We start from the raw sequence: 13437 nt of genomic DNA on the forward strand, positions 1-13437 counted from the left end.
CTCCTTGATAGTCTCAATTTAAAAAAATAATTCCCTATTATCTAGCCACATACCAGTCCGTAAGTACTGTGGTGGTGTGGGTTATGTATTGCTGATGTTGGAAGCTATGCCACTAGCACTTCAAATACCAACAGGGATACCAGGTGAATAGGTTTTAGCAGAGCTTCCAGACTAAGACAGACTAGGAAGAAAGGCATGGCAATCTACTCCCAAAAATTACCGAGTGATATGGATCACAACAGAACATTGTCCAACTTGTTAACTCTGGACATGTCATCAGGAGGGATCAGTTGCTGGAGGCGCACTTCATGTTTGGTGAAGTAGAGAGAGCATGGGAGACCTTCAGTGAGCTAAATTGGCACTGTAGTTACAAGGATGGACTTGAACATGCAGGTGCTAGTGAGGATAACACAAGACCAAGCAATGTTTTGTTCTGTTGTACATAAGGTGACCAGGAATCAGAGTTGATTCTACTTATTTTCAGAATCTTCATTTAGAGATGAGTGAAAACTCTCTCACTTAACAATGCCTTCAAACTCTTCCCCTGGACATCTTTGAGAACAACTGCTAGGGGAAGCAAGTTCTTCTACAGTTTTCCTTCCCCTCTTCTTCAATTCCTTTCCTCAGGTCTCCCTGCACGAGCAGTGTGTAGCACTGGGCCATACCCTGGACCGAGCTTTCCCCTCACTCTAATCTAGAACCTTCCTGCCCACTTTCTTTTTTTTTTTTTTGTCAGTTAAGACCTAGCCTAAATTCTGTTTCTTTCTTGGACTAATGTGGTCTCCCTTCAACAGAGTTCCTTTTAACAGAGGCCTAATGCCTTTTTGTTGTGGCGCTGTGGGTTAATGCGCCAGACTGCAAAGCTATTTGAACTGCAAGGTCAGTGGTTCAAGCTCACCAGCTGCTTCTTGGAAATCCTATACAGGGTCACTATGCATCAAAATTGACTCGACGGCACTTAACAACAACAACAATGCCTTTATTGCTGTTGGTAAGTGCCACCGACTCAGTTCTGACTCATAGCGACCCTATATAGGATTTCCGAGGAACAACTGGTAGATTTGAACTGCTGACCTTGTAGTTCATAGTCCAGTGCTGATCCTACAGCACCACACTAGGATTCCAGTGTCAGGAAATTCTCAGACACCATGACAAGCTTATGGGAGAGGTACTTGCAAGGCAGTGGGAATTTTAACCCTTTTCAATTTCATTCTGTCTCAAATGCTTCAGTTATTCTAGGCACCAGAACTGGAATGTGTTAAAACATGATTTTTATCCTCATATGATTTTGTATTAGTCTCCAAGGGAAGCTGTAACAAAATACCACCATGTAGGTGGGGTTTTTAGTTGTTATCACTGTTGTTGTTAAGTGCTGTCGAGTCAGTTCTGAGTCACTGTGACCATGTACAAGGTTTTCTAGGAATGGCGGTAAACTTGAACCACTGACCTTGTGGTTCAAACCGGCCTTGCAATCCAGCTCATTAAACCAAAACTAATCCATTTCCTCACAGTTCTGGAGGCTAAAAGTCCAAATTCAAGAAGTTGGCAGAGTCAACTCTATCTGTCCTTGTGTCTTCAGGCCTTTGGACACCCTCAGGTCTGGAATGAAACACTATCGTAGCCCCATTTTCAGCCAACTGGTAGATTAGGTATATAGGAGGGACAACACTAGTAAGGTATGCTCACCACACGAAAAGGAGCTCTGATAGCATAGTGGTTACAAGCCAGGCCGTTAATATCACAGTTAGCAGTTCAAAACTCCCAGCTGTTCTGCAGGAGAAAAATGAGGCTTTCTGCTCTGCTCCCGTAAAGATTTACAGCCTCGGAAACCCTGTACAAGGTCGCTATGAGTGGGAACCGACTCCACGGCACATAATAACCACCACCACCACCACATGGAATGGTAAACTATTCAAGATGAAAAATGCAACACTTACCTAAGGACAAAGTTCAAAAGGGACGGGAAGGAGGGTGAAGTGGAAATAAGAACCACTGGGAGGAAGTGGGATAACTGTTGTTCCATGGAGGGGATTGCAATCATTGAGATGAAACAACGTGTGTGATTTGTTGAATGTAAAACAGGTGATTTGCTCTGTAAACCTTCATTCGATATATAACATTTCAAAAAAAAAAAAAGTTCATGGAAAAATGGAATGAAAAGATAATTAAAGTCCACAAACTTTTTGAAATTCCCGCATTAGGACCCTAACCCATTTCTGTGCGACACAAGTTAACTAATTATGTCTTCAAAGACCATATCATAAGATCACGTTCACAGGCATGGGGGTTAGGGTCCTGTCATCCTTTTGAGGGACATAATTCAATCCATAAATACACACAATTTTAAGAGTAACTTGTTCCAAAGCATCATGAAGAAGAAGTTTTGATTAAATAGTTCATGTATAAGGTGAAACCACAACAAAACAAAAACCATCTTCTCATTAGACCACAATGATCCTTGTGATCCGGTAGTTAAAGCAAAGAATTTATAAAGGAGCGTAATACGCCCCAAAAATGTGCTAGATTTAATTTAATGGTGTTTATTTTCTGTCCCTCTGTCTTTTTAATAGCATCGCCTGTAAAAGTAACTAAATAATGGATTTTTAGGAATCCTAGGGTGGCACTGCAGGATAAGCACTGGACCAAAAGGTCATTTGAATTGAAATGTCTTTTGAATCGAAAGGCTGGCAGTTCAAACTCACCAGCCACTCCTTGGAAACACCATATAGTGTTGCTATGAGTTAGAACCAACTCGACCACACTTAACAACAGGACTGGTGAAGAAAGTAGGTAGAGCAACAGAATTCCATGTATTAAGCTCCTACTCTGTGTTAGCATTAAACTTAGTGCTTTCATGTACATGTTGTTGTTGTTAAGTACCATCAAATCAGTCTATAAATCTTTGTGGTTCAAAGACTAGAGTTTATTGTACCAAACCACCATGCTCCCTTCTTTCAATTCTTACAATACCTCTGTAACATACATTGAAGTAGGCCCATTTTACAGATGAGAAAGATGAGGCTCAGCAAGTTAAATAATATACTGTGTCAAAGACAGAAGAGAAAATAAGGAGTTGGAAAAATAGACGTGGAGGAAAGGGAAATTCCCACTTGCTTTTGTGTGTGTATGTGTGTGTGTGTTCCCCAAGTTTGGAATGAATATATCATTGTACCTCAATCAATATACCTATATTGACACTTTCTAAATGCAAAGTTATGGAGTATTACAAAACATTATAAGCTCTAGCCCTGCTCTTCAAAGGCACACAAAGATCATGTGAAATGTAAATTTCAGTGTCCATAGATAAAGTTTGATTGGGGCACAGCTCTTCTTCTCACTAACAGATTGCCAGTGGGTCCTTCCACACAATAGTGGAGTTCAGCAGTTACCAGAGACAGTGTGATCTAAAATATTTACTCTCAGCTTACTATAGGAAGAACCCTGGTGGCACAGTGTTGGGCTGCTAACCAAAAAGTCAGCGGTTTGAACCCACTAACTGCTCTTCAGAAGAAGCAGTGTGCTCCTGTAAAGATTTACAGCTTCAGAAACCTTCTGGAGCCCTTTTATTATGCCCTAGAGGGACCCTGTAAGTCAGAATTAACTCCATAGCAGTGAATTTTGGGATTTTTTTGGTTTTATTACAGGAATAGTTTGTTGACCCTTGGACTAGACCTTCCTTCTCTAGCCACTTGGAGTCCTCCTTACTAGTGTTTGTGGTGAGATGCCCTCAAGTCAATTCTGACTGCGAGTAGCCCTCTAAGACAGAGCAGAACTGTCCCCACGGGGTTCCAACGCTGTCAGTCTTTACAAGAGGGGAGCGCCTGGTAGGTTTGAAGAGCCCATTTTTCAATCTGCAGCCAAGTACTTAACCATCATACCCCCAGGGCTTCCTTATAAAATTTTTTCCCAGATGAGTGTTTACTGCACCTTTACTCAGTCTAGATATTTTTTGTGCTTTGTGCATAAAACCGCCACTCAGCATATGCTAACCTTGACTTGCTGCTCAATCTAGTGTTTACCATCTGGTCCAAAGTCCAATGCTGTACACTGGAGATGATTAACTTTCAGCCTCTTAGAAATGACTGAATACCAAAAAGCAAACTCACTCCTGTCAATTCAATTCCAACTCAGAGGACCTTTAGGAAAGAGTGGAAATGCCCCCAAGGGTTTCCAAGGCTGTAACCTTTACACAGTGGCACACCTTTCACCCACCAAGCTGCTGGTGAGTTCAAACCATTAACCTTTCAGCTAGCGACTGAACTCTTACCCACTACACTACTAGGACCGCGGGGCCTGAAATGACTGAGGGACCCTATTTTATAGTCACTAATAAAATGAGTTCATGAAAAACTTACATTTTTGCTGAAAATTCTAAGCTAACAGAAGGATCCACACAACAACTTGGCACTTTTTACACCACGTTCAAACAATTTCCTCCAGTTTCTTTTGAGTCGATACATGTGTTTGCATATTTACCAGTTTTTTTCCCTCCCTTGGTCACCCTTAGTTAGAAATAAAACCAAGTCTCCATGGAAACACAACATAATGCTTTCTCAGATGATCGAGGGACCCAAGCAGCTGGTATTGGACTGAAGACTGCAATGGCATCTGACCAAATTAGGAAGAGAAAACAGCTTACATGGCTCTTCCAGACCACTCAGAATTCTAAAGCTCAGCATGGAAACCTACACAGATTATAAATTACTGTGGATCTCTATTCTTTCCTGTCCTTCTGGGAATATTCTATTTTATCCATTTATAAGTTTCAGCTTACCCACCCACCGCTATCTAGTGATTCCAACTCATAACAACTTGATGGTAGTGGTAGTGGTGGTGGTTATACGCAGTGGACTCCGTTCCAACTCACAGCTACCCTGCACAGGGTTTCTGACGCTGTAAATCTTTACGGGAGCAGAAAGCCTCATCTTTCTCCAATGGATCAGCTTGTAGTTTCTAACTGCTGACCTTGAGGTTCACAGCCCGGTTCGTAACCACTACGCTACCAGAGCTCCTTATAGGACAGGGTAAAACTGCTCCTTAGGGCTCCCAAGACTGTTCATCTTTACAAAAGCAGACCACCTCATCTTTCTCCCACAGAGTCTGCTGAGTTCAAACCACCAACAGTGCAGTTAGCAGCCGGAGGCATAACACATTGTGGCACCAGGACTCCTGAGCTTCAGCTGAAGTGGAGTGCTTCACAGACGCTGCTGAATAGGTGGAAGGGAACCTACATTCAGTGAGCACCTACTATGTGTTAGGCCTCAGCTGGCCCGCTGACACACCCCATGGATATGCAGCAGAGCTAAAACTTGAACTGTAGGCTAACTCTTGCCATTACATATGAACTAATACCCTTCAAAGAGAAGAAAATAGAAAAGACAAGGCTGATTAGAGGTCTTGTTGCATAGTGTGTTCTTAAAATAAAAAGAAGAATATGACAGTCACCTCCCTACTTAACCCCAACTATGTTTATAAGAAACCAGATCTGATTAAGAGCTAAGTTGGGGAGAAGCCAAAAGAACTCCAATGTTTTCCCTCAAAATTGCTCCTAATGCTTAAAGGAGGAGTTCCTGGGTGGTATGAACAGTTAATGCATTCAGCTGCAAATCAAAAGGTCTGTGGCTCAAATCTACCCAGAAGCACTTTGGAAGAAATGCCTGGCAACCTGCCTCTGAAAACAATCAGCCATTGAGAACCTCTGGAGCACAGTTCTACTCTGACCCCACGAGATTGCCATAAATCAGAATTGGCACAACAACTACTGGTTTTTAATGTTTAAAGTAAGAGGTTTTGAATCAGATTCATTTTTAAATGCCTTGGAGTAAGAATAGACAACAGTAAAAGGAGGTGACCTTTCGGTTGAAGATTAGGAAGAATTAGGAGAGCAGAGCCAACTGTGGCTATTCCTGAGGCCAGTGACCAATTTAACTGCATTTTCTCTCCTCAAACTATGATTTGGAAACAAGCTAAGTCCCATGTCTTCCTGGACTGTGATCCAGCAGCATGTATCTGTCCACGAGCCCATCTCTGTGAGCAGACTGGACACCCCCAAGACCATGACCCTGGCAGTGGTCAGAGGTGTGCAGATCCAATCTTTCAAATTTTGGAAGTGCAGGAGCTGCAGGGGTGCCCCGGAACCACAGTGAGTATGACTGCTCCCCTCAAATAGGACTCTACTTCTCACTGGGGCAACTTGGCTTTTGCCCATTTTAAAAAGTCTTCCTCTGCTTAATAATAGTTTGAAAATCATTGCTTAGGACATATCTGCGTTCAAAATATTGTTGTTATTGGTAAGTGTCATTGAGTCAGTTCTGATACATAGTGACTCTCTATAGGGTTTCCAAAGAGCAGCCGTGAGTTTGAACCACCGACTTGCAGTTAAGTGCTTTATCCTGTAATACCATGGAATTAATATTCCAACCAGGACTTTTGAGAGAAGGTTAGTGCAGAGTTGGTGATCATGCCACTCATTCTGTGGCAAAGATGCAGAGACAGATCATTTCAGAGGAAGTGAAACAGTCCGTTTTCCCCTTTGTCGAACCTATATCCACACACTAGCCACCACACTGAGGGAGAAAGCATGCAGAGTGAGAGAAGGTGGAAAAGCAGGAAGACATGAAGGCTGGCTGCTGCTTGTGGAAAATGGGTTCAGAAGAGCCGGTGGGTGAGGAACGTCAGCATGTCTTCCTCACCCTGCATCACGGGGCCACATAGTCTCTTGGAAAAGTGGTTAGAGTCTGCATAAGCGCCACTTCTGAAGCATAATGTTGTTATTGTGGGTGTTGCCACATAACGTTTTCTAGGCTGTAATCTGTAATTTACAGAAGCAGATTGTCTGATCCTTTCTCCCAGGAAGCTGCTGAGTAGCTTTGAACTGCCAACTTTTCAGTTAGCAGCCAAGGGCTTAACCATTTGTGCTACCAGGCCTCCTAGCCTGTTCTATGTTCTCTACAAATCTAAAAGAGTCCATCCTTTATCTTCGTGAGCCCTTTATTATATAAAGAAGCTGTGTCAAATACCTTGCTCTCTAGAGAAGCACCATAGCATTGCAAATTGCTTTATTAATAAAATCAGTTGACAAATTAGAACAGTAGCTACTAGCACTGAAATAGGCTTTTAGATTGTGAAAAAAATGATATCGGGGGGGATTTCTTGTGATTTAGAAGTGGCGCTTACGCAGAATCTAACCACATAACAACCTTACCCTATCTGCAAAGTAGATGTTTTGAAATTGAGTTGGGACAACTGTTCTTTATAAATACCAAATTATGTTTGCAGTTCTCAGTACCCTATCCTCTGGACAGCTTTTGTCAGCTGCCCTGATGTTGCAAATCACAGGTGTATGCCACGGAAGCACTTACGCAGGTCTTGCCGAATGATTTAGTTAAGCACAGCATATCTTACAGAATGTTTAAACAAATTGCTCTGAAAAATAATGACTTTTCCCCCCCATCATAGCAATTTGTAAAGATTGTATTCCAGTCCCATCCCTGGAAAAATCTCTTCTTTTCTTCAATCTTTCACAGAATAAATGATGAGATTAGAAGGTTAGTGAATGGCCAGCAATTTATCTTCAGCTGAACTGATAGGAAGTGCTATCATTTCAAGAATTTTCTCAGCTTCATGAACTACTTTATTAACCATTCACATAGCCTTATTTCAGGCTTAGCAGAAAATAACAGTCCTTGGAGCCCGGACAGCATTTAAAAACTCCTACACTTTACTAACGGAGTCCTGGTGTGGTGCTGTGGTCTAATGCATCAGACTGCAAAGTCATTTGAACTACAGGGTCAGTGGTTCAAGCTTACCAGCTGCTCCTTGGAAACCTTATACATGGTGGCTATGAGTCAGAATCAATTCGACAGCACTTAACAACAGCAACAACAACACTTTACTTACAAATTCCTTTAAAAAAGTATGAAGTCCTCATTCTTCATTTTGAATCATTTCAAATCACATACCTACTCAAAGTCAAAGATAATTCTACTGGCAATACATGGGTAGGCCCTTCCACAAGTGAGCATGTCACTATCTTCTATGTAACCTTTAGAGCAAAAAGGAAGTCGAACCATTTATAGCTAGGAAAAATCAGTCAACCCGAGAAAAGGGCTGGCTACATTCATTTTGATTTTCCTTTTTCTGTATAATGTTTTCATTTGCTATTTCAATCCTTATTTTTTTAATGAGTCCCATTGGTGACACAAATAGTTAAGCACTAGACTATTGGCTGAAAGGTTAGTGGATTGAAATCACCCAAAAGCACCTAGAAAGACTGGCCTGGTAGCATTCTTGGAAAACCACATGGAGCAATTCAACCCTGCACACACAGGGCATCTGAATTGGCAGTTAACAACAATCATCTTTAACAGCAACAACCTTACCCTTGAGCACAGTGCCTTAGTTGGATACCATTGTAATCAACAAGTACCTGTATGCCATGTTTGCTGTTGCTTTCGTGGTTTCCTGCAACGATATTCCATGGACACGTAAAAACTTCTCCAGATGCCTCCGTTCCGCTGCTCCGCTGGGCCTAACAGGCCAGCAGGATGCCTGAGGCTGTGTCTTGGTCACTGCTATGTGGCGTCTACATTTCAGAGCTGATTCACTAGATTTTGGCAGGCCTAGCTTAGGGCTGGGGATGTCTGCACACGCAGGTTTATACAGATGCATGTTTCAAAAGCCAAGGAAACGAAGTTCATTTCACAGCACTTGACTTTAAGACTGGTGGTGTATCCCAGAAGGGGATCCGCTTGTCTTCCTTAAGTCTCCCTTATCATTTTTGTGTGTTAGTAGACTCCTAAGTCCCTGACAGAGCTGTGGGTTACATGTCTCTGCTGAGGCCTCCGACAAAGACCAATTACTTTTCTTGTCCCTACAAATTCTTCAAAGTCAAACGTAAGCAACTATGTGTTGGCTGGGGAAACGAAAACCCTGGGCACTCGTTCCCATGTCTTTCTATTTAGGTAAAAGGAAATATTTTAGTGGGATTGAGGCCAAATTTTCTGTTCTCATAAAGACCATAAGGCCTTGGAGAAGATTCATGAGTGTGTCATGAGACTTCTCTCAATGATCAAATATTTCATCTTCAAATAATATTTTATACAAGTAACATGATTCATTAGAGTGAAAGAGCTGTTAACTTTTTTTTTCTTTTTCAGATGTTGGAGACTGGTCCCCCACCAAATAATAGGGAACAGAAACAAGGTGTGAGTGAAAAGCAGAAAGCCCACACAAATACACCCACCTGCTTTTTGACAAAGGCACAAAATCAATTCCGTGGAGGAAAGGTAGCCTTGCTAACAAATTTTGTTGTTGTTGTTATGTGTTGTCATGCTCCAGAAATTGTATATCCATAGAGAAAATGTAATCTAAAACTCATACTTAAAACATAACTCAAAATGGTTCATGGGCTTCAATGTGAAGCTATAACACTTCTAGAAAAAAAAAAAAATAGCACTGGAAAAAATCTTTGGGACTGGGGGCTAAGAAAAGATTTCTTAGACTTAGTACCAAAAGAATAATACATAAAAAGAAAAATTAATAAATGTAATCTCATCAAAATAAAAAAGTTTGGTCTATAAAAGAACCCTATGAAGAGGAATTAAAAAACAACAACAACAAATTATAGAAACAGGGGGAAATATTTACAAAGTACATAGTCAACAAATACAGAAAACACTCTCAAAACTCAAAAGTAAAAACTCAAACAATTAAAATGTGGGCAAGAACAGATATTTTACTGAAGAGCATATGCATATGGCCAATAGCACAAGAAAAGATCTTCAACATCATTAACCATTGGTAATGTTGTGCTGTGGGGTAGGTTCAACTCACAGAGACCATGGATAGAGTTTCCAAGGCTGTGACTCTTTACAGGAGTAGAAAGCCTCATCTTTCTCCATCATTAGCCTTTAGAGAAATGCAAATTAAAACCACAATGAGATATCACTACACACCTGCCAGAATGGCTGTTGTTGTTGTTAGGTGCCATCGAGTCAGTACCGACTCATAGCCACAGTAGAGCGAAACACTGCCCGATCCTGGGCCAACCTCACTATCATTACCACACTTGAGCCCATTGATGCTGCCACTTTGCCATCCATCTTTCTGGGGGTCTTCCTCTTTTTCTCTGACCTTTTACCCTACCAAACAACTTCTCCAGCAACTGGTCCCTCCTGACAATATGTCCGAAGTATGAGATACGAAGTTTGGCCATCTTGGCCTCCAAGGAGCACTCTGACTGCACTTCTTCCAACACAGATCTGTTGGTTCTTTTGGCAGCCCATGACACTTTCAATATTCTCCTCCAAAACCATAACTCAAAAGCATCAATTCTTCTATGGTCTTCCTTATTCACTGTCCAGCTTTCACATGCATATGAGGTTATTGAAAATACCTCAAATGTTGGCAAGGATATAGAGAAACTGGATCACTCACAGATTTCTGGTGGGAATGTACAATGGTACCATACTCTGGAAAAGAGCATGGCAGTATCATACAAAACTAAACATACCAGACTTACCATGTTGTTGTTAAGTGCCATGGAGTCAGTTCCAACTCATAGTGACCTCATATAGGGTTTTTGAGGAGTGGCTGATGGTTTGAACTGCTAACCTTGTGGTTCAAACCAATTTTGAGGTCTAGTACTTATCCTATGGTGCCACACCAGGACTCAAAACGTACTATACAGCTCTGCTACTATCCTCGTGGGTATTTATCCCAGTGAAATGAAAATGTTCACACAAAGGTTCATAGTTTTTATGTAATAGCCCAAAACTGGAAATAACACAGAAATCCTCCAATGAATGAAAAGTTAAATTGTATTACATCCATGGAATTGTACCCAGCAATAAAAATGAATGACCTCTTGATACACACACAACTTGGATGGATCTCAAAGGAAAAACAAACAAACAAAAAACAATCACATAAAGGAAACAAGTGTTAATTGCTACAATTTGATGAAGTTGACCTATACTTATGGATGTAGGAGCTGAAAATACCAACTATTTTTGATAGGGAAGGAGTCTTCTCATCAAGGATAAATCGTATCCCCTTTGTATACAGGGTTGATAGGGATGGGCAACTTAGACATTGGCTACCTAAAATGGGGGGCGCTATAAAGGCACAAAGTGATTAGCTTACAAGTTTTTAAGAGAGAATTAAGTTTCAGAGTGTGTGGGGTGGGGGGTGGCTGTAGAATCCATACTGAATAGTTTTCATCTTGTCTAGATGGGTTTGGTGAAAGGAGATGGGGATAAGATTCTTTTGATTCAATAGTGAGTAATTATTATCATGACTAATTGAGACTATCACAACTGTAAAGGTAAAAGTTTTATAGCAGAAACGGGGAAGTAGTTATTCTTACATTCCAGGAAAAAAAGACCCTAAGACCATCAAGGGAGAAGAGCATGAGCAGAATGTGGTACCCTATCCAGAGAAGCAGCAACTCCAGAGATGGTGACATGGAGAGAGAGAGCAGCTGAGGACCCTAGACTAATGAAAAGAGAAGGTTGTGTGCTGGCGGCCAGGAGGCAGGCTGGCAGAATGTGCACTTTGGTTGTTTAAATGATTATATATTACTGAGTGTTTTTGTGTACATCCCCCACCCCCACCCCCAAAAAACCCAGAGGGAATAGAAGCAAATACTGTTGAATGATGATGCATGGGGGGGACTGCAATCATTGCAATGAAATGATGAGTGTAAAACTGATATTCACCCATGTAAACTACAACTCAACTCACAATAAGAACTTTGAAAAAAAAAAAAAAGTTAGGGTTTGGCACCATGGTTATTATACTGAGGTGTCAATAGGAAAAGATACAATAAAGGAAGAATCAAATGGCTTTCTTAAAAAAAGCACCAAAGACTACGTAGTGTATGGTTCCATTTATATGAAATTCTTGAAATGACAAAATTGTAGAGATGGAGAAGCAATCAATGGTTCCCTCAGGTTGGAAAGTCCTGGTGTGGCACAGCAGGATGTGCACTGGACTTCTAACTACAAGGTCAGTGATTCAGACCCACCAGCTCCTCCTCCAAAACCTGTGCAGGGTCACTATGAATGGGAACTGATTCCATGGCACTTAACAGTAACAACAGGGGTTAGGGAGCAGGAGGGGGAGGAAGTGACTGTAGAAGGATTCTTGTGGTGGAACTTTAATGTGTGGGGACTGTAGCAGAGGTCCCAGGCATCTCTAATGATGATAAAATTACATGAAACTAAATGCACACATTCCCCAACACAAACAAACGAGTGTGTGGAGAACTGTTAAACACTAAGGTTGGTGCATTATATCAATGACTAAACTGGGTGAAGGGTAAATGGAATTTCTGCATTATTTCTTATAACTGTATATGAATCTACACTGATCTCAAAATAAAAGTTTTATAAAAAGAAAGGATAAGAGTCCTCCCTCCATGTGCTTCCAGCTGTGACTTTTCTGGGTGTGACTCCTCTACTCCACTGGCCACCCACCAACACATCTTTGCTTACATGGCTCCCTCACCCCCACACTTCTTCCTTTAAGCCCACTTCCTCTAGAAATTCTTCCTGACTAGCCAGACCCTGGTGCACCCTCCTTCCTCTTCTCACAATTCAACTCTTCTCACAATTCACACTCTTCTCACAATTCAACTCCTAAGCCCTCACTTGACACTCGCAAACTGTTTCCCAGACATTTGCAAGCCCCTTATGATCCCTGCCATATTCTAGTACCACCTGTACTGTTATTTATTTGTTACTTTATATTTAATTGCTTCATTGACCTAAGTGAAAATATTTAAAAAGAAAACTTTATTTCACTGCCATTGTAAACAGAAAAACTTAAGGGATATGTTTTTTTGAGTGTGAACTTACGGGCTAAGGGTTTTTGTTTACAATGGCAGAGAAATAAAGTTTCCTTTCTAAATAAATTCATTTAGGTCAGTGAAGCAATTTGTATCTATAAAAATGAATGCAATAAAAATGAAGAGTGTTATTAAATTGCAGCTAGACACTCCCAGTGTCTAAAGGCTTTGAACCAGACTCTTGTTTCTTTGTTATTTCTCTTGCAGATTAGCAAGTGTTGGAGAAGTATTTGATATATTTTCACAAGCATTTGAGGCTTTTTTTTTTTTTTTAGGTGATAGGAAGAATTGAGAGGAAATTGAAATAGAAACATAAAACCTTAATAATGTGAATCAAAGTTATTCAGTGCTGTATCTGTGTACTACCTGAAACTTTCTCCTTTTCCATCAGTGATACTTATGTGTATTTTGGGAAATACAGGCTTATAATATATATTCTTTAAGACTATTAAACACCATTTTATTTATATATATAAAGGAGCTCTGGTAGTGAATCGGGCTGGTTACAAATCGGGCTGCAAACCTTAAGGTCAGCAGTTCGAAACTACCAGCTGTTCCATGGGAGAAAGATGAGGCGTTCTGCTCCC

General features: G+C 40.9%; 1 protein-coding gene across 3 annotated transcripts in view; it reads right to left on the reverse strand.

Moving 5' to 3' along the window:
- The window catches only part of KCNAB1 (potassium voltage-gated channel, shaker-related subfamily, beta member 1), a 650886-nt gene that overhangs the window by 591925 nt on the left and 45524 nt on the right, over positions 1-13437 (reverse strand). Inside the window, exon 1 of one of the 3 annotated variants that reach the window (XM_006867947.1) lies at positions 8429-8723. The exons of the other annotated variants lie outside the window; for them this stretch is intronic. Coding sequence (XP_006868009.1) covers positions 8429-8670 — 242 coding nt within the window. The 5' untranslated portion in view covers positions 8671-8723. Of the gene's footprint in view, positions 1-8428; positions 8724-13437 lie in introns of those variants that run through there. 3 annotated transcript variants of the gene reach the window in all.

Source organism: Chrysochloris asiatica, unplaced genomic scaffold (genome assembly GCF_000296735.1).
Source record: "Chrysochloris asiatica unplaced genomic scaffold, ChrAsi1.0 scaffold00113, whole genome shotgun sequence".
Lineage (NCBI taxonomy): Eukaryota > Metazoa > Chordata > Mammalia > Afrosoricida > Chrysochloridae > Chrysochloris > Chrysochloris asiatica.